We start from the raw sequence: 26,656 nt of genomic DNA, 5'->3' as shown, positions 1-26,656 counted from the left end.
TAAATAAATAAATCAAGGCTATGTTTCTTCTACACATGAACCACTCATTCTCAGCATCTGGCCCAGGTAAGGCTGCTATTAAGTTACAACCTCAAGCAGGTGGGCAGAACCCTGTCCTGCACAGCAAAGCACACACCATCAAGAACAGGGATGCAAGAAACTGTGACTTACTTGTGTACAGGTTTATGAGACTTCCCTCTCCTTCTGTCTCATTATCAGCTGCTACAGCAAATACTGTGAAGTTGTATGGTGTCCCAGGGATTAACCCAGTAATTTCTGCTCTGGCTTTGCTGAATATCACGCTCTTCACAGGTGTATCATTTGTACCATTGACAACCTCTATCCTGTACGTGTAGTTGTCAGCAGCGCTGTCATTCATCACCCACTTTAAGGTGACAGAATTCACACCAATGGATTCTGCCCTGAGATCATGAACTCGGCTGGGCTCTGTGAAAGGCAAGACAACAATCTGTCAATCTGCAAGAACAGGTGCTCACAGACATGGACCCAAGAAACACAGCCACACCAGGGCTTCACTGGGCAGCTAAAAGAGAACTGAAGACAAATCATTGTGAGAGGCATTAATCTCCCTTTGACACCCCAAAACGTAAGCATAGGCCATTTCAGCGATTGAACTCCTAAGGCTTCCCTTGGGAATCCAGAGGTGGGCAGGAAAGCGATAGAGTAGAATGGAATATTTACTTAGAAGAGACCTAAAACTACCCTCATCCAACTACCTGACCACCCCACACCTCACCAAAAGTTAAAGGGTATTACTGAGCGTATTGTCCAAACGTCTCAAACACAGAAGGGCTTGAGGCACTGACCACCTCTCTAGAAAGCCTATTGCAGTGTTTGAACCCTCTGCCAGTAAAGCAATGCTTTCTAATGTCAAGCCTAAACCTTCCCTGAGGCAGCTTTCAACTATTCCCACTCATCATATCCCTGGATGCCAGAGAATAGAGATCAGCCTCTCCCTTTGCATTTCCCCTCCTCAGGAAGCTGAGGAGAACAATGAAGTCACCCCTCAGTCTCCTTTTGTCCAAACTAGATAAGCTCAAAGCCCTCAGCTGCTCCTTACAGGACAGGCACTCCAGCCCTTGTACCAGCTTTCTTGCCCTCCTCTACAGGCATTCAAGGACCTTCAAATCCTTCTTCAATTGCAGGGTCTAGAATCGTAGCCAGTATGCATTCAACTCCTGCATCCACACCTTTGATAAATATGTTGAGCAACCCTAGGACTGAGCCCTGAGGACAGCACTGGTGGCTGCTCACCAGCCAGACACAGTCCCACTCTCTGGAACCCTGGGAGCCCTGCCCTGCAGCCAGCTCCACACCCAGCACACCATGAACCCCCTCATCCCACAGATGGACAACTTGTCCAGAGGATGCTGTGAGGGACAGAAGCAAAAAAACTCAGTAAAATGCAGAAAAACTACATTCACCACCTTCCCCTCCCCTCCAGGTGGGTCACTATACCACACACGTAAGGTCAAAAGATGAAATTAATTAAATGGAACTTTCCCTTTGTGACCCTTGTCGATGGCACCTGATGACTGCATTATTCTTTAAATACCTTTTAACAGAACTCAGTACAATCTCCTCCATAATTTTTGCAGGAACTGAGGTTGGTCTAGCAGGCCTGCAGGTTCCTGGGTCTTTCCTCCCACCCTCCTGGTAAACAGGAATAGCAGTGGCAGGCAGAGACCTCCCCAGGCTCCCAAGGTCTTTGGTAGCTGATGGAGAGAGGTCCTGCTGTAACACCAGTGAGATCTTTCTGCGCTCAGGGATGAATTCCGACAGGCCTCATGGACTTGTGAACATTCAGCTGATACAGGTGGTCCCTCACAGTTCCAGTGTCCACAAAGGGAAAGCCACTGTCCCAGTTCTCATGGCCTCCAGCTCTGGGGATCGCACACACCAAGGTCTATCAGTATCACCAAAAACTGAGCTAAAACACACATGGAATGCCTCTGCTTCTCCTTCATCCCTATTAGGCAGGTGACCATCTTCAACAAGGATCAGTCCAATGGTTTCTTTAGACCTCCCCCTTGCTATTAACATATTTCAAAAAGCCTTTCTTGTTATCTGAAACAGCACTGGCCAGTTTCAACTGTAACTGAGCTCTGGCCCTTGATTTCTTCCTCATGCATAGACAAACCACAGCTCTGCAATCCCCCTGAGAGGCCTGACCTCACTTTCAGAGCTCATACAATTTCTTCATCCTCTGGAGCTCCACCAGGAGTTCCTTGTTCACCGAAGCTGGTTTTCTGCCCCTATTACTTGACTTTTGACATAGTGAAACTGCCTGTTCCTGTGCTTCTAAAAGGTGGTTTTTAAAAACTGAACAGCACACGTGGATTCCTAAGCCCTCAAAAGCAGATTCCCAGGGTAGGCTGCTAAGTAGTACCCTGAACAGCTTAAACTTTCCTGGACTCCAGGAGAGCAACTCTACTGTTTCTTTTTGTTCATTACAATGTAAATTTGAAACTTAGTCATTTAATGATCAACGTAGCCAAGTCAGCAACCTACCATGTCCCATGAGTCTAACTCTACTAAAAAACACCAACTCTAGGAGGGCATCCTTCCTAGCTGGCTCACTATTTGTGACAAGAAATTATCTCCCACATGAAGAGATACGAGGACAAAGATGGAGAGGAAGCAGGGTGGATTATGTTTGCCTGGATTTTCTTTTTAAAACCAAGGATGTATTCCTTCCACACATAAAGAAGCACACTGTTTACTACACATTCCAAACCAGGCTACAGTAATAAGACATCAGATCTATACACACAACAACTTTACACTTTAGCCCTCAAGCAGTTAGGAAGAGCTCTGAGCTGTCCACCATTTCCTTACTTGTATACAGGTCTGTGGACCTTCCTTCTCCTTCTGTCTCATTATCAGCTGCTACAGCCGATGCTGTGAATCAAGGCTGTGCTCCTTCTATACATGAACCACTCATTTTTAGCAGGTAAGGCTCCTATTAAAGGCTCCTATTATTACCTGGCCCAGGTAAGGCTCCTATTAAATTACAACATCTGGCAGGTGGGCAGAGCCCTGTCCTGCACAGCAAAGCACACACCACTAGCAATAGGGATGCAAAACCTTGTGACTTACTTGTATACAGGTTTATGAGACTTCGCTCTCCTTCTGTCTCATTATCAGCTGCTACAGCAAATACTGTGAAGTTGTATGGTGTCCCAGGGATTAACCCAGTAATTTCTGCTCTGGTTTTGCTGAATATCACGCTCTCCACAAGTGTATCAGTTGTACCATTGACAACCTCTATCCTGTACGTGTAGTTGTCAGCAGCGCTGTCATTCACCACCCACTTTAAGGTGACAGAATTCACACCAATGGATTCTGCCTTGAGATCATGAACTTGGCTGGGCTCTGTGAAAGGCAAGACAACAATCTGTCAATCTGCAAGAACAGGTGCTCACAGACATGGACCCAAGAAACACAGCCACACCAGGGCTTCACTTCCCTCACACCACTCACAGTCCAGAGTGCAGGAGCACCCCAACAACTCCCAGGGAATCCAGAGAGGTGGACAGGAAAGGGATGGGTACGGTTGGCAATGCAGGTGATTTCAATTTGGTTTATTGGTTGGGTTTTAGTTTAGTTGTTGTTGTGGAGGATTTTTTGGTTTATGGTGGGGGGTTGGAAGGAGTTTGGTGTTTAAAAAGTAAATAAATAAATAAATCAAGGCTATGTTTCTTCTATACATGAACCACTCATTCTTAGCATCTGGCCCAGGTAAGGCTGCTATTAAGTTACAACCTCAAGCAGGTGGGCAGAACCCTGTCCTGCACAGCAGAGCACAGACCATCAGGAACAGGGATGCAAGAAACTGTGACTTACTTGTGTACAGGTTTAGGAGACTTCCCTCTCCTTCTGTCTCATTATTAGCTGCTACAGCAAATACTGTGAAGTTGTATGGTGTCCCAGGGATTAACCCAGTAACTTCTGCTCTGGCTTTGCTGAATGTCAGGTTCTTCACAAATGTACCATTGACAACCTCTATCCTGTACGTGTAGTTGTCAGCAGCGCTGTCATTCACCACCCACTTTAAGGTGACAGAATTCACACCAATGGATTCTGCTGTGAGGTTATAGATCAGGTTGGATCCTATGAAAAGAGAAAAATATTTTTAACTTACAAGAATATTTGCCAACAAACAAACACATACAGCGCTCTCCTCTCTGCCGTATCCAGTCTCTGTAAAACAGAAATCAGCCTGGGAAAACAATAAAGCCACCTTTCTCTACTGCAAGGCACACTTGCAAGCTCTGCTGTCTACTGCAACTCCTCAAGCTTCACTTCACCTCTAGTAGTAAAGCTGTCTAGGTGCAGCAGTGATTTCTGTGCTGCCTCAGCTGTGAGCTTTATGCAGCGTGCTGACAAAGACTGGGACACACAACAAGCTGACATTTCTTTCCTGAACTAGATATTCCAAAGAAAGGAGCCTTTCTAGCTGCAAGATTCACACACCTGTTCTGTCCATATGTGACACAGAATGTTCTCTACTAGGCAGAGGACTTCAGCTGTATCCCATCACTCATGCATTTCAAATCTCTGTCACAGTGAGTTGAACTATTAACCTGTAACCTAAAAAGCCATAATAAGCAGGGAAGGGAGTCTGAGTCTAACTTGGATAAAACTATTCCAAGGCCATGCTGCAATCACAGCATGAAACTGCACTCCCAGTCAGGTGTGCAGATGCATTTCTTGGCCTCATTCTCTACTGCAGTAAAGCAGTTGGATTCATGCCCCTGCAATGCTGAACTAGTGCAATCATGATATAGAAGTGCAAAACACCCCAAAGATTCACATCCCAGTCACTTTCCAAACCACAAACGTGTTACAGTGCTTAGATCACCTCCTGTCTCATCAGCTAGTAATACAGCCACGACCCCTCTTCCACCTGCAGAGGTTCTGTTCCCACTGGCAGAGTTTACTGATAAATCATCATTACTACTGGTTGCTGGTTCTGCAGTTGCATTTTTTGAGCTGCAATCCTCAGTGCCTGAAAGAACAAAAAAATTGTCTTTACAATACTTCTCAACTTCCCATTTGCAGAAATACAGTCAGTTACAGATATCATGCACAGACCCACAGTCACTTCTGTTTTCCCAGTTCTATAGAAACCTCACTGTACATTTCCTGATTTTACCTCTTAACTTCTGTGAGATTATTTGAACTAGCTTCAAGTGACTGCCACATTATTTCAGCCATCCACTGACTCTACACATGGTTTGGATGAAAGCTACTATGACCTCTCTTTTCAGGACAGTTTTGTTTGAAAGCAGTTAAAACAACTTGCAGTAACACTCCATGTTTGTGTTTTCTTCATGTATTATCAGAAATTTTGTTTAACCTGGCATAGCAATTTTTCTCTCCCCCAAACATATTCCCCTCTTCCCCTCTCATATTCCCACAACGTGTTCCCACCAGTAAGGAACAGATATGGCTCTATATCTAGAGGCAGAAATAATACATCAATTTTATAGGCCAAAGCATAGAAAGCTTTGACTTAGACCCTAAAATTTAAAGGCTAACTCATTTAAATCTGATGTTCAGTATTAAGGTAGAATTTATTTGCACATACTTTCAGAAATTTCTGCCACACAAAAACATGTTAAGTTGGCCAGAACAGCATTTCTAAACTGAATTTCACTTCAGAAATTCTTTAAAGGCATAACTTTGTGTGTCCTTTGTTTTCGGAGTTTGTTTGGTTTTCATTGCCTTTAAGCACATTTTCCCATCTTTTGTGATTTTAACAGAACTCTCTACAAACTGAAGAGCAAAGGGATTTAAATACAGATTTATATTTTAAAATATCCTTAAATGCATTTGTAGGTATTACAGTCACTAAAACAACTGAGTATATATTTTTAACTGCTATTTCTAAAAATTCTTTCTAGGAAGCTTTTTTTTTTTTAATACTTTGCTGATACTGCTTGATCTTTCTTAAAGTCAACTAAGAGAGAGTTATATTTAAAAAAAAAACAGAGCAAGCAACAGAATTATACTTACAAGCAATTGTACATCTGACCTGGAAAACAAAAACAAATAATAGAAATTAAAACCACTGGAAGCTCAAATAAAATAAGGAGTGGTTTAATTAACATGATGGAGGAAAAAATCTGTTTTAAAAACTCCAGAATTTTTAATTTGCAAAAGACATACATAAACTTCAACTCACATAAAAATAACACCAAAAAATACATCAAACTAGTAGAAAAAAAATCTAAGCATGCTGGTTAAATGTTAGTTTCCACATTCTAAAAATCGGTAGTTTATTTTGTCACCAAAAAAAAGGTTTGAATAACATAAGTTGGTTATTTTGCACATATAAATTTATAAACCAAACCTATAAGATCTTAGTTAAAACGCACTTTAGTTAGTACCCTTAACACTGTCCCACAAAAAAAGGCAGATGCCAATTAGGTCTTTCTTATTAATAAGAATATTCCTTTCAGTCTTTTGCTGTATAAACCTTCTTATTACTTCTCACAAAAGAGTGTTTTCCATTTTCTGAAGCAAACATAGGGTAGTCAAAGTTCAAAACACTTGATACGTGCTCTGAAATCCAGTTTACATGTGTGCACACATCCCTAACATATCAGCAGTTGCCATTTAACTGCAGCCTGAAACTCCTCTGCTGCTAATACTGACAAACACAGCAGAATTTTGCTTTGAGAATGATTTTTAGCTTTCAAACTTTGTACTTTACTTCCAAATAGCCATTTTCCTTGCTGTTGGAGTGAGAACTGGCCCATAAATTGTCATATTAACATCCCTCCAGGTGGCACCACAAAATGCTGCTTAAAGGAGTGAAGTCAAAGTCCCAGACTGAGGTCTGCAAGAAGCAGTCTTATCTAAAGCACTTAGAACTTCTGTTTTCTCTACCCCCATCCAATTTCTTGGCCATTTGTGCAATTCCATGAGTTAACTCAAAATAAGCAGCTATCTCACAACACCCTGATACAATGCTGGAATCCCAAATCACTCACTCCCCCAGCTGTCATGTTGCTGGTGCCACAAAAGAGCTCCAGCAGCTGTAGCTCATTGCAGCAGTCATGGGTCCAAGCAGACACATCCTCAAAAAGCAGTCAGAAAATACCATTAAATCTTATTCCTGTGATGGTCTCAGCGCCACAGCAAGCAGAGTTTGGGTGCTCTTCCTAGGCAAAAAAAGCACTTGTAAGCATCAAAGACCTAATGCCTGGTCTTGTCTAGCACAGCCCTATGGACAACATGGCACACAACAGACGTGACATGGGATGCAGATGTCCTATATCCAAGTGTGAGGCTCCTCCTCAACCTGAGCTTTTGAGGGCTCAAGCTGCAAGGCTATTCAGGAAGCGAGGAAATAACTGCCTGCACCCAGGTCAAGAGTACTTCTGCATTCCTTCATGAAGTGTCTGAGGAAGAAGAGCTCAAGAAGGAAACAGCCACTCTGAAGGCAGGAAGACACTACCGGGCAGTGTCCAGAGCAGAAGAGCTAAGCTGTGTGGAAACAGCTGCTGAATAGGAAGAGGTGAGATCGCCTGAAATGCAGGGCAATCTATAAGCAAGGCCAAAAGGATGTTATGCTTATTAAGAAAGGGAACTCGCAAGCAGAACAAAATCAACAAGAAATGCCACAGGTCTAAGCTACAACAATTTCTGCAGCCCTACAGACAGAGAATCAAGAGCCTGACATCATTCACAACCCATCATCCTTCAGTTACTTTCCCTTCTGTAGAACTGCCTGAAAATGAACTTTCTCATCTCCTCCTCCACAAATTATGAGTTTTGGGGCACAACATCCCTCCTGAGCAACAGGAACAACAGGTATTATTGCATGACTGCAAAACAGGTATGCCACTAGCAAATACTCTGAACTCCTCCTTTTTACCATTTCTTCCCTGCCAGCTCAAACAAGGAACACGATTCCTGTTTTATGGGCATCTCATCTAATGGCAAATAATGACCAAGCTGCTTTAAATTTGGTTGTACTGTCACATGTGGACAGTGGGCATCCTTTTATTAAGGATGCTCAAACAACCTCAAAAAGCAAAGTCACACTACAATTCCTGTCACATGATTTAAAAACTGCACCCCATCATTCTACTTGCTTATCACACCCTGGCAATACTCCCTCAAAATACCCTTCTGACTTTCCAGAACCCTATGTGCAAAATCAAATTCGAAAAAATCACATCCCACTGGTAGCAGGCAGGCCTCCTTCTGAAATCCAAAACCACACAAAACAAATGATCCCATTCCCAAGCTTCAGCCTGCCTGACTCAGTCGTTCCGTGTTGTATTTTTCAACATCAGCCACGAACCAAACTGTTCTCCAACCTGATGTTATTACTTAGAATTTACACAAAGCATTTGTTTATGATTTCAGAGGATATTTGCACTGAACACCTGATTCTCCTTGTGTTTGCATTAAATACATCATGAGCCCTGCCATCTCTGTTTTTCTTTTCCAATGACACAAATCCCTATTATTCAGATATACAGTTGGGTAATTTTTTTTTAACTTTTGTGGTGCCTTGGGTAGGGATGGAACATCCTTAACCAAGAAAAGACAGCAAAATGCCAAATGCCGACCATTTCAACTGAAAAACAGGAGGGAAATGTATACACAAACCCATCGTTGTCATCAGCTACGGCAAAAGAATTTTTTCATGTGTCATACAGCCATGCCTAGGGCCTGATCAAAGGCTGTAGGTTCCAGAGGGGCCGAGGAATTCATTTGAACTTGCACAAGGTCTGTTCTGTGCCCTCTATGCGACCAGTTTACAACTGACCAGGAACTGGTGGTGTGTGATACAACCTGAATTCAGCTCCATCCTCCTCAGGCGTACAGTGGGTTGCCTAATTGAGGAATCAGTATTAGTCTCACAAGTATTAAGACATGGTACAGGAAAACTTCTTAAAAAACAGTGGGTGACTGAGAAGACCAAATGCCACTGATATTTGATAACTCAGAGTAAGATATTTCCAGGAGCAGGATTTAAAACACGCCAGCTCTACACGTGCAACGGGAGAGCCACAGGGAAGACAGACAGCAGCACAGAACTTCAGCTCAGCTTGGCTCTGCTGCCACACTGTGCCCTCTAATGAAGTTGGGGTTCCTGCTCTGGGAAAAACCCTTGTGGACAGCAGCCAACCTACCTGCTCCAGTTTTCAAAACAAACAGCATGGTTTGGCTCATGTAAATATAAGGTCAAAGGATGCTAAAGAGTCAAAGTGAGCAAACCAAAAAAACTTAGCCAAAAACCCCTTAACCACAAATCCCTTCCAAGAACACCACTTGAGGTTGCTGCTTACTGTTCTGGTGTGCTCAGCACTGTGTGCCTCATCACTCAGATGCAAAAAGCCAGGGAGTAATCACACATCTCTCAAAGCTGATCATCCAAGTGTGTACCTTCGGATCTTATAGTCTCCACCCACCCATCCTCCCAGGTTTGGACTTCCAGGAAAATACCACCAAGCTATCACAGTGGTCTCCAAACTGCTTCTCAACAGCCTTTCACCAAAGCAGCAGCATAATTAAGATCACTGCCCCACTAGGCAGTACCCCGATCTCAAACTGTATTTTCTCCCTCTATGTCCAGCTATGGTTAATTGTCCCACATGCATAACTGCAGGCTTTGGGACAAGCACCATCACACAGCACCATCATGATGGCATTGTGACGCCAGGCTTGGCTTTGCTGATGCTGTCAGCCACCACCACTCAGCCAACAAACATTAACCAGCAAAGATGCACTAAATTGGCCACTTACAGATCCCTCTCTCACCTCTGAGATCTCCTGCTTAGCATGGACTATTCAGGAAGTATTCCCACAGAAAGCTTTTACTCAAGGTCACACAAAGTAAGTGAAAATCAAACTCAGGAAGCCCCACAATAACGGAAATGGATTGCCCAAGTATTGCATCCACAGACTGATACAGCTTTCCAATACTTGTCGATTTGCTAGTATTTTTAAGGCACGGCCTGCTATTCCACCTGCGGACATCTTTCCACTTGCCTGGAAGTGCAAAGTCTAAATCAGCAGGAGTGACACCTTTCTGCAGGAGACTGTTATCCTGCAGGAAGACAAGGTGGGTTTTGGAAAGGTGAAACGTTTCTGTTTCTTGAAACCCATCTCAGGGCTGTTTCATCTCATTCATTTCCATATTATTTCCAAATTAATCAAATTTGTAAGCTTATAGCACCAGGCAAGAAGAATGAGTTCACCTGAATTGGGGCGTAGAACTATGTGCTTAAACCTGTATGAACCTAGTTCAAGTAACATGCCTTATCTGGACAATGTGTGGGTTCTGGGTGAAAAAATATCATACTAGAAAATGAGTCAAAATATACTTGGGTAACATAATAGCCCTATTTTCCAATTTTTTAATAAAATGACATAAATCTTCAACTGCAACGCAATTCCCTGTATTTAAGCAGAAAACTTCAAGTGCACATTATGGCACCAGCATCATCAGGGCTGGAAGAGACCTTCAAGATCATCCAGTACAACTGCAAATGCAGCACCAGCACAATCACTCCTGAACCATGCACCCAAATGCCACATCCAAACACCTCTTGCACATTTCCAGACAGCCTTTAATTTACGCAAAGGATATACCAAGCCAAGAAAAGCAGGTGTTTTCCCTTGTGCTCACTGTCCAATAAGGAAAAAGACAATGTGAATAAAGCCTGTGTGCTGAAGGAGTGCAAACATAACAGTTCAGTTACCAATTCCAGGGGCATTTGTGGATACTTAGCCCTCCTGTATCAGGTCCTTACTACTTGAAGGACAAAATAATCAACAGGAGACTAAGTCAGAAGATAACATTTAATTATGTGACATAGTTTCATTGAGGAGTGATTACTTTCTGAACTCAGCGCTAGAGTTTGGGGTGGGTTATAATTTTTGCCCCCTTTCTAGTGTATATTTACTCTGTTAACCTCACTTTAACTGCATTCCACAACAGTTCTGTGTTTTCTTTTTTTATTTTCATTCAAATTATCTCCAGATCACTACAATATTATGATGCATTCACTTCCAATGAAAAACGGAAAATATGCTGTGGCAAGGGTCAATTCCTCCTGTTTTCCCTCTGGTATTTTATGCAGGTACTCACAGCTCATACACAATACACCACTTCACAGAATGTTTGCTGTAAGTGGGCTTATGCTAGAGTAAAAAAGCTCTACTTTTAGAAACAGCACAAAGTTTTTACAAGATGTTTGGAGTCTTCTTTTAACCCTAAATGGGCAGCTCTGCCAATGAGCCTGCACAGGACCAGACGGAGATGCAGAACTCGGAAGGAAGAAATGTGAGCTGGTGTTTGTTATGAACTGGGTGGGGCTGGACCCTCCTAGGCCACCCTGTTGTATCTGGGAGCTGTGTAGAGCTCTGGAACAGCCACACACAACTGTGCACAGGCTATTTTCAGCTGTTATGCAGTTATGTGAAAGAGGAAAGACTATTTCCACTTTGCATGTATTTATATTTTGCCCCTGACATTTCTAAATTCTGACTTCCCTGAAGCAAGCCTTTCTGCAAAGAGAAGCCAAATATAAATTTTTTTCCACTGTTTTTTTATGAAAACATATGAGGACATTCTAGTTTGTGCAGTGCCTCCAATGAACTGAAAGTGCTGTCGAAGACAAAGCCTTATAAGAAAACCAAGATGAGACACCAAAAAGATATTTGTGATGACACATACTAAAGCAACCTCTTTTTTCCTTGATTTTTCTGCAAGTTTTACTTGTATCCGCTTTTCAGATGGCTAGCCTAGGAGCAAGGAGTTTTCTGGGCAACATATCCAGAATAAAGAGAAAAATACAGACACCAAAACCTAAACATGACTGCATTGCAACTGAGAGCTCTCTCAGCACTGACTCCAGAGAACACCACTAGATTTAATTCCAGTGACTTCCAGTTCAAAATGTTTCCATGCAGCCCAGTAGCATTTCTGTTTCACCCAGACCTCCAGGTCCTGATTAACTGCAGGCATTAAGTGCTGCAGACCACCTCATAATTTAGTAGGATCATTCCTCCAACTGAGGAAACCACAAAACTTCAGCCTAAAGAAAGACTGAGAAGTTTCAACAAGCTTCAATAACTCACATAACCCAGGAAGCTGTACATGTAATTCAGAGACCTTCCTGCTGAAGGAGGTTATAAAGAGAACAGGGTGCTTATTTGACAACGGCAAGGAGTAATACTTGAAACAATTACTAAACATAACAACAACTAAACAACAACTAAACCCCAAACTGTTATCCTACTCAAGTTCCATGTCATACCATGCTGGATTCATCAGGGGCAGAGTTAACTTCCTCCACAGTGGCTGGTGTGTGGCTGTTTTGGATGGGGTACTTGGGTGCTAGCTGGGGTTAGATCATGACACTAAACTGACATGGGTGGAACTGGAGATGGAAGTTCAAGAACAGTGCTTGAATTGAAAAAAAACCCTCCTCTTCTAAAGAGGAACTTCCAGTTAACACTGCCAGTAATTTCATTTCTTAAACTGAGGAAGCATCAACCTTTATTTTATGTGAACAAGCCACATTCCTGCATACGGCTCAAGAGCACTATTTTTTCACTCTGACTCATTACTCAGGCACACCCTGGAAGAAGCAGGATACAATGAAAAAATGGAGAAAGAAAAAAAAATACCCGTGTGGCAATGACACAACGCTCAGTGTGGCCAAGTCAGCAGGGCTGGCCACCCAGGCACCATGGAAAATGCTCACCAGAGCCAGCAGCTGCCTGGCCTTTGCAGCACAGTCACAAAAAGGAGCAGCATTTCCTGACAGAGCCCTAGTTCAGACCTGCTGTGCTGAGTGTAGTCAGGACTCCCAAGTTTCTCTTATCACTGTGCTGTGCCAGACACTTTGGACTCTGCACAATCTTTCCTCAGGCAAGTGTTAAAAAATACTTCACATGGAGAATAACATGGAGCTGGATTTGGTTTGAGAGGTTTCCCAAGTAAAACTAGTTGCAAAGGGATTTTAAAACTTACACTACAGCTCAAAGACAACATCAAGAAAGATTATTTATACTGACAAAAAGGACCAAATTTTTCATCCATGACACCCTGTCTGGTGCCAGGAGAACCATGGCCTGTGAAAGCCTTCAAGCTCGCTCACACAGAGCCCAAAACTGTCTTGTTTACACAGAAAATCCTTTTTTCTGGGGGGCAGCATTGATGCTGTTACATGAATGTTTTGCTCTTTCCAGCCCTAATTCTATACTTTATTAATACAGTCTATCTTTCTGTCCTTATCAGGGTCCTGAAAACTTCCCAATCTAAAAATCTGTAAGTGGTGCAGCTGGGAGAAGCCAGCCTGTGACCACTGCCCAACGCAGACTCCTCAGGCTAACCTTCACCTCCTCCTTCACGCTCTGTTGCTGTTTATTACCACTCATTTATGCTCCTTCAGTACTTTCAGTTCTAACTCCAGTTCTAGCGAAATGCTCCAGTAAAACACGAATAAATTTTCTGTATGGCACTGCCCTTGCTGTAGCTGGGTCAATCTATCCATAGGGAGGGAGGAAAGCAATCCTCCCTCCCAGTTCCCGAACAGCAGCTTTGGAGCAGTCATGCAATGTGAGACCACTAGAGGCCCCAGTAAAACCATCTAACTTCAGCCCAGGTGACTAACAGCAGGGAAATACGCTGAATTCCCATTAAAGTTGTCACTCTGGAAAGCACAAGGCTAAGGATTGACCACGTTAAGAGTGTAAAATGTGGATGCAGATGTCAGCACCGCCTTGTACTGATTGTGGGAGATAATGACACCAGGCCGAGCTGGCTTGGGCAGGCTCAGTGCATCTTCAAACATCATAAACCTGTCACAAGGAAAGTAATTTCATGCAATAAATTAGCTGAACCTTAGACTCTCTTAACACTGCTTATTTACAACATATCACATCCTCACCTGCACTGGTTTACAGTGAATCTACATTTTTTGAGGGGACCTAAAAGCAAAGAACCCTGACTTCCTCAAAATAAATGCAAATTGCCTTAGAGCAAAAAATGTGATGTGAAACCTTTTCCAGCTCCAAAATAAGCCACACATCTGGCTCATCTACAGGGATCAGATTATCACCAACACAAACAATTTGATTAAACAATGTTTTCCCGTATGTTGTTTTCACACACAGCACTATGGGGCTGCAGGAATACTCTTGGGGTTTGCCTGCTATCTTCAGCCCATTTAATCCTTTAATGAATTTAAACTGTAGCAAAAGACAAATGGACTGCAAGAGTTCAAAACATGTAGTAGCACTCCTGGGAGGGAACAAAAGATCTCATTGTACAGCTCCACGAAGTTCATCTGGGGCTCTGGTAGAGTCTCTCTTTTCCTCCTCTTTGAACAGAAGCTGAATAGAAGCAGGAAGGAGAATTGGCTCTGCCATTACCCCATTGCCAGACTCGACTCTGTGAATACATTGAGGCTGCATGAGAAGTTATTCACTGACAACAACATGGGCTCTCTCTCATTTACCAGTCAATAGACACGTCTCTCAAAGGTCAACTTCATGGCCATCTGGGAGCACTGGCTGTGGTGGAAAAAGGCTGGATGGTGCAGGGTCAGAACCAGGGATCAGACCGACACTGCAGCCTGAACAGCTGCAAACTTTTTATTCCAGAAAAATAATACCCATGGCTTCTCTCTCCTTCCAAGACACATGAAGGAGCTCCTGCTGATCTGTGTGTTTGGCATAGCTCTGATACAGATCAAACAGCCAGTAGCTCATTTCAAACTCTTATTTTAAGAGCAAGATGTTTATGTTATTTATTACCAGACTGGAAACATGCTTATTTCAAATACATTGCACATTATATCTGTACAGTGCTTGCTTAGCCTTGTGTATCACTTGGAAAAAGAAACCAAATCAAACCTAAGAAGCTTTCAAAACTAAGAGTCAATTTTCCCAACATGTTGCTCATCCTTTGCTTAGAGCAACAGTACCACTGATGTGGCTTCCCATAGCTTCTGCTCTCTCCATGCAATTACAGATTTTGTTCCACCTGTACTACAACCCAGAATACAAAAGCATGTCTCTTGCTGTTGCACGGTCTTGGCAGATAAATCCAAAGTTTTTGTAAAAGATTACTGAAAAAAAACTTCTTAAAATTGCAATTAAGTGCAAGACAAACAAGACAAAAGACAAAATTCATTAAATTTACCCCAACTTGTTTTACCACTAAGTGAAGACCCACTACCACTGAGTTTAATGATGAAGCAAACTGTTTCAATCAGGAATTCCCCCTCCACTTGAGGACGGTTCTTGCAAATTTTAAGCACACAAGATTATTTTTTTAGGAAAAAAATCTCTATACAGGTTCTGTTTCTGATGACACACCCATGTATATTTTATACAGGTAGCCTCCTGTTTCACAGACTGCCTTGAGAAAATACATTAAATACACTTTGAAGTTTTATTAAAAGTATGAGTGCACTATTAAGAATAACTGTGTCACACAATAGTATCTGATAGTGTTGCCCTAATAGAAAAGCAGAAAGGGGCAGCAACAAGTGCAGTACCATCGTCCAAGCATTTTGGCAGATTCTCCCTTTGGCTAAGTCTGTAGTAGCAGCTATTGCCTCAACCACAGCCAAGAATTAAAAGGTAGATATTAAAAAGTACTAATACTGGTCAGGCACTGACTCTGCAGAAGAGATTGGGGATAGAGGAAGGCTTCATCAGTACTTCTCTTTTTCCTACCTATGCTATTAATCCCTTTAGTCTAATTATTTTTTCAAGCATGTTAGGGACAGTTAGAAATTCAAATGGAGGGATGTCCCTCAATGTATTTTAATCTCTCTTAATGCGTCCATATGAAATGGCAGAGTGAAAGATGAGCAGCAGGTACTATAATCAGTCACAACACCTCGTCCTTCCTCTTCAGTTTTGCTGCTCTTTAACAACACATTAACACTTCCTTCAATTCATTATGCTTCGACTCAAACTGAAAGTCTCAAGAGTAGATTTGATTTGTTTTCACCCAGATTATATGTTCAGTGTCTTTGAAACAGTAGATGTGTTCTCTTTAGCTCCTCTGCCCTCAACAGACCACAAACATGGAAAGAGAAAAAATATCACTGCTTTTCTAAGAGGTTTCTAACCTTGAGCTAAACTACAGAAGAAGTTTCCTTGCACCACTGCAAAATGCCTGGGAAACCCTGAAGGACAAGAACTTATGATTTCCAGACAGACACATTTCTTTCTGGCCTGGTGTTTGATGTTTAATTTTTTATACTTTGCAATAGCAAAAGCATAACAGCTCTGTCATATTCAGGGAGGAAACAAGGACATATCCAAAGCCAGCAAGCTAGAGCACATTCACTGCTATTATTTATTTGGAAAAAAACCCCAAACAAACAGAAATTTTAAAAAAATTAAAAAAAGGAAAAGAAGAAACCAACACCAAACCAATGCCTCCTCCTCAAAAAAAAAAAAACCAAACACCCCAAATCAAACAAACAAAAAATCCACAAACCAGTAAGGCTATGCAAATGCCCAAGTATTGTATTAAAACACACCTAGTTCACAAACAGAACTTTGAATTATCTGCTAAAAATATGCTTCTTAAGTTTCTCATCTGTGTGTTTAAGGCTGACAATTCCAAGCTCTGAAGAGAAAAGCCACATAAATGTGTCTGTGTTTGGAGCAAGGGCTTTGGGTAAGGTTAGGTGGGAAACCCTTCCGTTCACTGAGATGCATTTTCACGATGAACACACAGGGCAAAGCTTCCTCTTCACACTCAAATACTAAAGCCACATTAAACCAGCTCTAAGACAAAGATGAAACTAAGTCCTCCATGCCTTGCATCCTGTTTTATGTGCATGCCACAGAAGGCTAAGTCATTTACTGTCTTTGCTTATCTAACAGCCAGAGTTCCCTCAGATGAGGGGGATAACATTTGTAACTATCTATAAACTGCTGCTTGCCAACAGCAAGAATTGTAAAGCAGCAGCATAAAACACAAACCTTAATTGCTCTGCACCACATTGGTGGGATTTTGGTATATCTGTAATCTTAGCACAATAAAAAAATTACACATGAACTCAGGGTATTGAGTTCCAAAGCCTTGTATCAGATAACACAAATGACCTTTGTTACCCATGTGCAGGTAGGGTAGAAAGATAAGAATGAAGAGGAAGTTAATTGCATTCCAGCTGCTAAAACCTTGTTATCTTGGTATCTTTTAATTGATGTGGTTTTGCTTCCACATCACCTTCCCTGAACTGCTCTTCTAATGGCCTCAGGCTCTTTCCTCCCCACCTTCCAACAAGGGTTAAAGGGAGGAGTGATTCACAAGGTGGATTCCTCTGCACCTCTCCTGTCTCTAACAGAGATATTCAAAACGTCCCAGAGTTATATAATGCTGCCAGAAACGTGACTACCTGAAGAACAGGTTTGAATATAGAATGTAAAACATTTATAAGAACGATTACATACCAGAACAAAGTAGTGCATCCTTCACAGGCCACAGCAGCCTCTCCCATCTCTAGGAGATACTGCTTGCTTTTTTATTCCTCCTTACACTTCAACTGCACAAAGCAAACTAACAAGGAAGAGCACTTTGGAACAATTGGCCTTACTGGTGAGAGCAGACAGTGGAGTTTGATCCACGTCCCCACAGGGTTTAATCCCTGGCCTGCCTGGCAGCATTTCCACCCTGTGTTTCAGCAGCAGTGAGAAGGAATCCTGCAGACACTACCAGGAAGAGTTTCATAAAGAGGGAGGACTCAGCTAAGACGACACATACAAATGAGAGCGAGGGCACGCCAAGCCAAGTCAGACTAAAGACCACTGTTCACTGCACCCAGCCTGCCCCTGCAAAGCTGAAACACTTTTCAAAGGACTGAGGAACACATTAGCTTCAATACACTAGCACACACAAAGCCCCAGCTTAGAAAGATGCCTGATCCACCACCTGACTCAAGCTATGAAAATGAAAATATACCCACAGACTTTTTTCTGTCATGTATTGGGACACATGAGCCTCCAGATGCCAAAAGGCAAGAAGGCAGATGTCTAGACAACTCCTAAGGGCTGAACATCTCTGTTAAGACATTTTCTCCTTTTCTTTCCTAGTGATATATCCATGACCCAGTCTGCATGACCCAGAACCTTTTAAAATCCACTGTTACAGCCCTTTTTCTCCTGCCATATAGTGATTTTTACATCTGTGCTGCCTCTAACAGCAACTGCACATTGTGAAGTCTGTGTTCAGAGCTCACTTTAAATGCAGACTAAGTTTTAGAGCCCAGTCCCTGTTCTGCCTCCCAAAGACACTTACCAAAGCACATTCCTTACATGTAAGCCAAACAAACAGAAAAGTGTTTAGATAACTAAGGGGTTTCCTTCTTGTTTGAAAATAGAGGCGTGACCAGCAAGCGTGAGCTCCTGCAGGGTCACCCAGGGGGTTCAGATGCAGGCAGCCAAAAAGATGAGCTCTGATCACATAGGACATTGTTGCATGTAAGAGGGAAGACACAGAATCACTCAAATCTCAAGGTCATGGGTTAAAAAACAAAACAAAACAACACTGTGAACCAAAACACAAAAAAAAATCCTTAATCAACTAGAATTACTTATCAGGGATAGCTCTAAAATCAGGGATATATTTCTAGAAACATTTCAAGATTAAAGCCTTCTATAACAAGCAAAAAGGTAGAGTTTGTAGCTGCCAAAGGAAAAAAAAAAAAAAATTTTCCACTGAATTGTACTTCAAACAAGGATGTTTCATTATTGGCTCCAAGAACATGAAGTTACCTACTTTCACTCATTCAAACACTACTACAACCCAAGCACTGAAGAAACCAAAAAAATTACCTTTTTACTGACAGAGGTCAGTCCAGGGGTAATCCTGCACTGAAAGGAGCAAGTATTACAATAAGAGACAATAATTAAACAGGAAATTCTCTGTTAACATCTGTGAATTTTTTGATCCAACAGCTATCACTGGATATTTCCTAGTCAATTTCCCAAAAACTTATGTTACTTGATATGACTTATCAGAATTTAACCTTCATATTTAAATGAAAGAAAATGAATTGCAGCTATGGTATTTTTAACTCAAAGCATTCATATTGCAGGTTAACCAAAACAGTCTCATCTGAATTACATCCTTTATACCTGACATTTGAACTGCCCACACTGGAGACTGGAGAATGAGAAAACTGAAGAAGGGGATAGAACATTATTCTTTCTACTCTTTATCCAGATTTAACTAGAATTGTATTCTGAAAGATATTTCCAGTTTTCCTAATGACCCTCTTATCCCATTTCTACATATACTGTATGAAGATCCCCCATTCCCAAATATTATCACAGGAACATTTTAAGCTCTTACACTGTTCTTTCACATACCCTTCCAGTATCACAGGAACATTTAACGTATCTGTCAATTCTTATCCCCTATAATATGCAACCCCTGAAATTTTTAATTAATTTCATTAGTACAAATTTTATTGCAATTCCATCAACAGAGCACAGAATGTATTTATAGCAGCTATCAGAAAATCTGGGTGTAAATGGTGGCTCAGTCACCCCAGAAACAGTATCTGCATAGCTACACAACCCAAAATAGACCCAAAACATCATCTTCCAACAGGGCTGATCTGCAGGAAAAAACCCTTTCCAGTAAAGCACCAGAGCTTCCTCCTTTATTTCAAACACTAATCAGACACCCAAGACACAGAACAGCTTAGCATAAGAGTTTAAAATGTGTAATAGTTTCCTCTCTTATTACAGAGAGTTTATGTTGCCATGTAGATACCTTGCCCGTGTTACCATATGAGCCAGTTCCTTCTACTGCAGTACCAGAGCTTTTGCTGCAAAGCTCTCTTTTTAAATGTATAGGTTTATTAAAAACCCTAAAAGAAACCCAAGTAAAATAAAAGCCTTCTTCCCCTGACTGCAGGAGTCAGATTTGCTTATCAGCTGAACTGGATCCACACTGCTCACAACAGCCCAAAGACTATATAACAATAAAGAAATGGCCTAACAAATTTTAATATTGCTGCTTCTGGATGGAAAGGGGGTTTTTTTCCCTTGCTCAATCATTTATTCATTAAGAAACAGAGTTTCAGGGAAGACTAAACTATTCATGAATATGGGCTGAATTTACAGAAGGGTTCACTCGAGGACAACCCCCTGCGACTCACACTGAAACCGAGGCAGGAGATGGAGAGGAACTGTTTCCATTCTGACAAAAACCTTCAGATGCTGAGCACGGGCAACAAACGCCCAGGCCACAAAGGGCCACAAGCAGCCACAATATGGTGACCAAGGTTCCCAAGAGCCCCATGGTTACAGCGCTGAGCTGGCACACAGCAGATCCACGCTGCAATCTCCTCGCTGCCTGGCCACAGAGGGAAGGGCAAATGGGAGCGGGGCAGCAGCTCCAGGAGCCCCCAGCCCGGCTCAGAGCTGCCCTCACCCTGTGCCCAGTTGTCCTCAATTACCGCCAAGCTTGGAACACATTCCTGCCGCGACAGACCCGAGGTCAGGCCCTAATGAAGAAAAAAAGCTTCAACAATGCACATAAAGGGATGTGCCACCGGGAAAAACATGGGCTGCCCCTTTTCTCCTGCTGTCTTTCCATCAACTCCTTCCCCTGGGGCTCCTGGGTTTAAACACAAACCACACGGGCAAAAAAGAAGCCCAAGGTAAACCACTCTAACATGAGGTCACACCAAACAGTCAAATTACCTTAAACTACCCAAATTGTGGGTTTGTTTTGCTGTAAGACTTCCCCCTGCTTCCAGCCTCCACCCCCATCCCCACTATCTAGTGGAATTACCACTATTTTTCCCTTTGAAAATGTTTTTTGGGAGAGAAAGTTATTTCCCCATATCTATGCCAACAAATGCAAAAATAAAGATGCAGATTTTCTGTTTTCTTTTTGTGTTGTGCTAAAAAAAATAAATCTGGCCACTGCAGAACTGTGTGCACTTCAGTGAGGGTGAGTCTGGGACACATTCACATTTTATTAGCACCTAGAAGCCAACAGCTCTGGGAGCAGAAAATCCTGTAAAAACAATAAATAAACATTCAAAAGAAGCGAAGGGGAAAGGCATTTGTTTGCACGCTAGGGTGGAGCAGCAGCAGAGTACTAAAGACATAAATTATTCTTTTTCCTTTCTGTTTAGCTTTCTGCATAATCCCTCTAAATAGCAGTAATTTGGGGAACAGCATCAAATTCCTCTCTCAGAGGCCACTCTGTACATACCCCTTATTCAAATGCAGTTAGAGCACAATGGGAAGAATGATATTCATTACTTTCTGCTGCTCAGGGTGAGACTAAATCTACTCAACAAGCCTGTATGGAGACACTTAAAACACATCTACCAAAATTAAAAGCCTGGTGAAGGAGGGATCTGAAACACTTAATCCCAGCTTTGTTGATGGGCAAAAATAGTAGGAAGTTAGACCCAAAAGTCATTTAATTATAATTTATTTATAACTATATTTATTTATAAGCAGGACAACGGTATGAAGCGGCAGCAGTGAAACCATAATGAAATGCTCTAACTCACATCATGTATGCACAGCAAGGCAAGATTCTCCTGCCTGGTGTATTTTGGCAATCTGTGTTCTCATATATGCTGTAATTGCAGCATTCCAGCCTTCTGAATTAGGCCCAAATAGCTCCTTTTATTATGGTACCTTTACTGAAGAAAAAATACTGTACTGCAGGTGCAGCTTCTTACCTAGAAAGTGGCCACTCATACACAAAACTGCTCTTTCAGTACCCACACAGCTTTCATGAGGCATTATACACAATTAAGTCCCAGCAGGGCTGCCCCTTAGTGATTTCCCAAGAGACTGGATGCTTCCAGCTCTATGGCTTTGGACACAATTTGCTATCAGTTGGAAGTGCTGCCCCATTTACCCATCTTGCATCTTCATGATCCATCTGCAAATTTAGCTCCACCCCACCTGATGATGATAAATAAATAAAAGGTAAATAATTAAATATAAAAGAGAGGCTAGCTGCTGAGGTCAAACTGAGTTTTGCATTTCCCTCATAGATCAGCTTCTGTGAACTGCTTTTCCCACCTGCTGCTCTGACTCCTGGCCAAGCTGGTAGGACCCTCTTCCCAGTCCTAAGTGGGAGCAGCAGCAGCCACTTGGCACAGGAGGTCAGGCAGAGGAAAGCCTCCACCCTGCAGCACAGCTTTTTCAATCACCACTCAGCCTCAAGACTTCTAAAAACAAGATCAAGACAATGAAAGATCTCAGTGATATGATGGCAGCCAAAATTGCCTTTTCTTTTTTTTCATATGCACACAAATGAATCAAAAGTTCCTGTCTGATAATGTCTTCCAGCACACAACTCCCAGCCAGTGGCACATGCCAGGCTGGGGTGGAGAGCTCCAGGCATTCATGGCTCTAACTGGAAGAACACCCAGTGCCTGGCAGTATCAAGAGTTTTATTTCCTAATTTCCACTCTCAAAACAGTTGGTGCAGAAAGAAGTGTGTGCTTAAAAATACTTTATATCTATACATTTGTTATTTATGTATAAAAAACCAGATTTGCATGGTTTAATAAAAAGAAAAATCAGTATTTGAGATATCTTTTCTGTTACTGATTCTGGACTAAAGTCCTAACAAGCCGCAAACCTCTGTTTTTTGCAGGATCTCTTGCTTCTCCTTATGCCAGAGAGTTGCTTTAAGGGGAAGAAAAAATTATCTTCTAGCATTTTCCCACAGATCTAACCCCCACCAGCAAGAGCAAGGCTTTAAATATATAAATAGCCTGGTAAGTGCATAGTATAAACCACACACCATCTCAGGGCAACTGTCTTAAACAAAACTATTAATATTCAAAATGGGATGTGGAGAAGGTGATAAGGGTTGCACTCGACATATTTCTGTATCTGCTTTTGAAGAACACCAAGTACCTCACACAAAAATGTTGTACCAGGTGCTCTCCACCCACCCCCATTTTATTTTCCTTGGGCAGCTCTCTCAGCCACATTGGTATTTGGCTTCTCCTGAAACCATGACAGCTTTTAATTGAGAACAGTGGCTAAGAGAACACATGCTGTGGGGTTTGGAGGGGAGAGGAGTCCCCCCAAAAGCCAATACACAGAGTTTCAGGATGTTAAGGCAGGAAGATGCAGAGGGGTTCACCCCAGCACAAGTGGGGTGCCCCAGCCTCCACCTTGCTTGAGGTTTCCAGAGCAATTGCACCAGCAGGAACTGCAGTGTTCTCTCATGCAACTGGACATTTCACACCCAGAAAGTCTCACATTGCCAAATACAAAAGAATGCAAATTGCCAGGCAGTGCACCCTGTTTCTGTGGAGCACATTTTCATTATGGTTATAGGAAGTTGCCGAGAAGTAAGATCTCAGGAAGCTGAGAAGAGGAACCAGATCTCTCAGGGGGACTAACAAGAGGGACTAACAAGAACCAGAAGAATCGCAATAGGATTGCTGAAACAGAAAAAGTGGATCCCTTACAGGCAGGATTAAACCTTGCACTTCAGTTATAAAGCCAATGCTGCATTCAGGGGAGGTGGAGAGCTAACATGGAAACTCTCTCCATAGCTGAATTTGAAGTTCCTTTTTCTGCCAGAGCTGGAGGTACCTACCTTTCCCAGGCACTTTCCACTCTTGCTGCACATTTAAGTGAGGGGTGAATGCAGCCTCCATGCCCCCCATGAAAGCAGCTCATGTTTGGCTTGAGTGAATAACAGGAAAAGAGAAGAGGGTTTCCCGAGAAGCCGAGGCTTCACTCACTCTGCTGAAGCTGGAAACTCCAACCTCAGCCTGGCTGTTCTGTGTCTGCCAAAAACCTTTGAAGTGAATTCTTTGAAGTTGGCCAGAAGTGGCTCTGAACTGAGGAGAGCGACTAGGAGGGTGGATGGGGGCCGGCCAGGGGCTTTGATTCCCACACAGTGGAGTCCAAATCAAGCCTGGATTCAGCAGATAAAAAGGGCATTTTAAAAAAAAAAATCACCATTCATTTTACAGGTAAAAGGAGATGTTAATCCTAACTCATGTTCACAAGATGACCCGTGGGCCAAACTGCAAGTCTCAACAAGGGCTACAAGACACGGAAGTGTGCACTTATTTCAGCCTCACACTGCTGCAAACACCACCCCTTAAAAACACCTCTATGATAGGACTGGATGAGGTACCAAAGCCCTTCACTGTGTGTACTTCTGCAGAAATGGCTGACAATTCCCTTAAAGCTCTCTGCAGCATTTCTGCTACAAGGACAAAAGGAGATTTTAAAGCAAGTTTGAGTTTCTCAGGGGCAAGTGAGAGTGGGAACCATGTAAAACTGGCATTTTCTGGAATCCTTCTGCAAAGGGCATCTATGATCCCTATTTTCAGTACTTAACATAGTATCACACAGACTGTAATTCTAAGGGCTACATCTTTGGAGAGCTGCAATAAGAAGTCTAGCTCAAAGTAACAGGCTGCCTTAAAGCAATCCTGATCCACTGGGACCTGGCAATACATTATCCCTCTGAGCAAGGAGCATGATAATAAAATAAAAAAAACAGCTGGAAGTATTACACACTAGAAACATTTCATTCCCCTTATGATGCCTGAGGACCAAAGGAACAGAGGCAGTAACTGCAGCGCTGAACACAGGCAGGCAGTTCTTCAGCAAACTGATGAATGGGAATTTGTGAAGTTTCTGTTGCACAGAGTAAGGAATGAGGCAGAGCAGGCAGCCAGTATTCAGCCCACAGAACTATGAAAACGTTAGACATTATTTGGTCATGCAAAAAAAGTGCAAAAGTTCAAATGGAGCCAGTTGCATATAAAAGACTGCACCAAGAATTAAGTGCCTGAAATTCTGGGACCCTAGGTTTAGTCATACTCAGAAGTATTGCTTCTGTTTTCCCTTTCCCAAAAGCCATATATTCTTCAATGCACTTACTTTCCCTTATAATTTAGAACTTATTGTAGAAGTGTTTTCTATTCACTCCCTCACCAGCTGCCTGTAACAACAAAGAGGAGAGATGAAGATTTTTGTTTCCCAAGTTCTCTTGCTGCATTTTATAACTATTTCTCACAGGCCTTTTTACAAGCCAGTATTTTAAATTATCTTGGTAAGGAAAAGGAACTTGTCAACGCTATTTCCTTTTTATTTGCTCTGCTAATTTAGTGGCTTTTTGCAACAGACTAAATCAAATGACTTTCAATTTTGAAATCTAAAAACGCTTTGCAGCCTGCATTTAACATATGAAGATTTAGAGTACACGTATTATTTGAAACACAACACAGCAATGTCTCATAGTGAAAGGAAAACATTTCCCTATAATAAAAAAGATGCAGGATTTATTGCACAGCCCTGAGTATAAAGGCTTTAAGGCTACTAAAAATGGTGCAACAGTTTTTACATTATTGTATCTCAGCAACTTGTACATCAAATTTGCAGAGCTCACAGACAAGTTGACATTGTTACTCTATTCACTCTCACTGGGTTGTGGTTTTCTGTTTTGCTTTGCTTTTAATTACTTCAGATCTGCAATTTGAAATCACTTAACAGTTCCACTGGGCTGCTTTTAGGAACACTTCTCATCTCCTTGCCTACAGAAGCATAACTTGTTAGAAATTGCATGAAGAAATATTACAGTTCTAGTGCAGGAAGGAGAGGTTACTCAAAATAAGCACAACAGCAAGTGTGTTAAGCAGAAATATATTTAACTGGCCTGCTGGCCACGGTCACTTACTGAAGCCAGGAACAACTTTATGCAAAGTAGCTTCAGTTAACATGATGTTAAAAAACACCCAGTACTATTTTAAAAACTTTCAGTTTCAACAGCGTTTAACCAGATAAAGTATAGTTCTTAGTACTAAGATGGTTTCCAGACATAAGAATTCTTTCTCCTTTCACCACAACACACAAATGAAAAGATTTTTGAATTAGACCCTGAGCTAAGCCCTCTCAAGTTGTGTATTTAGCATGTCATCAACACAATGAGCCAATAAATTGCTGCCCCTTCCTTCCATGCTTTGTTTTTAAAGGCCTCATTGTGTTTTATTTCAGTTTATTTAAGCAAGATTTCTATCGCTGCTGGTACAGAAACAGGCAAAACTTGTTATCTTTGCAAATATGAAAAAAGCCTCTGAAAAATACATCTATACATATTAATTGCTCTGACCTTACAACTTAACAACTTAAAACTTGTTTGTTCACTCTAATCAGAAACCACAAATCAATATTCCTTCATACCTTGACAAGTTATGGAAATGAACATCAGGAGCAGCACTTTTAACATTCTCATTTTTTTTTTCCCTGACAAGCTCCAAGATCAGCAAGAAAGCCAGGCAATAGACCAGTGGTAAAACTATTGCAGCACTTTCCTGAACATACAGCCTTTAGGAAGACTTTCACACTGAAGAAGAAAACTTCACACTAATGAAAAAGCTGAAGGCTAATTACTTCACATTGTGGGGATTTCCTGCGACCCCATAGACACTGAAGAACACATCTGAGAGCAGCTTCTAAAGATTTTCTCAGATCAGCTGCTCAGGTTCTGATGCACACACGGGTGTCAGCAAGTACTGTCTTGACAGACCTTCTCCTATTGCCTGCTTTCTGAAACACCCCAGACATTCAAAATAAAGACATGTGACTCATTTTCCCAACCAAC

General features: G+C 42.0%; 1 protein-coding gene across 1 annotated transcript in view; it reads right to left on the bottom strand.

The window, feature by feature from the left end:
* The window catches only part of PTPRJ (protein tyrosine phosphatase receptor type J), a 115,605-nt gene that overhangs the window by 21,292 nt on the left and 67,657 nt on the right, over nucleotides 1–26,656 (bottom strand). Inside the window, exons 2-6 of the mRNA XM_031062123.1 lie at nucleotides 6,043–6,061; nucleotides 4,886–5,032; nucleotides 3,868–4,134; nucleotides 3,121–3,396; nucleotides 172–447 (exon numbers count right to left, since the gene is read on the bottom strand). Coding sequence (XP_030917983.1) covers nucleotides 172–447; nucleotides 3,121–3,396; nucleotides 3,868–4,134; nucleotides 4,886–5,032; nucleotides 6,043–6,061 — 985 coding nt within the window. The remainder of the gene's footprint in view (nucleotides 1–171; nucleotides 448–3,120; nucleotides 3,397–3,867; nucleotides 4,135–4,885; nucleotides 5,033–6,042; nucleotides 6,062–26,656) is intronic.

Source organism: Geospiza fortis, unplaced genomic scaffold (assembly GCF_000277835.1).
Source record: "Geospiza fortis unplaced genomic scaffold, GeoFor_1.0 scaffold524, whole genome shotgun sequence".
NCBI lineage: Eukaryota > Metazoa > Chordata > Aves > Passeriformes > Thraupidae > Geospiza > Geospiza fortis.
Note: the sequence above shows the minus strand (reverse complement) of the source record. Positions and strands in the feature narration are given on the sequence as shown.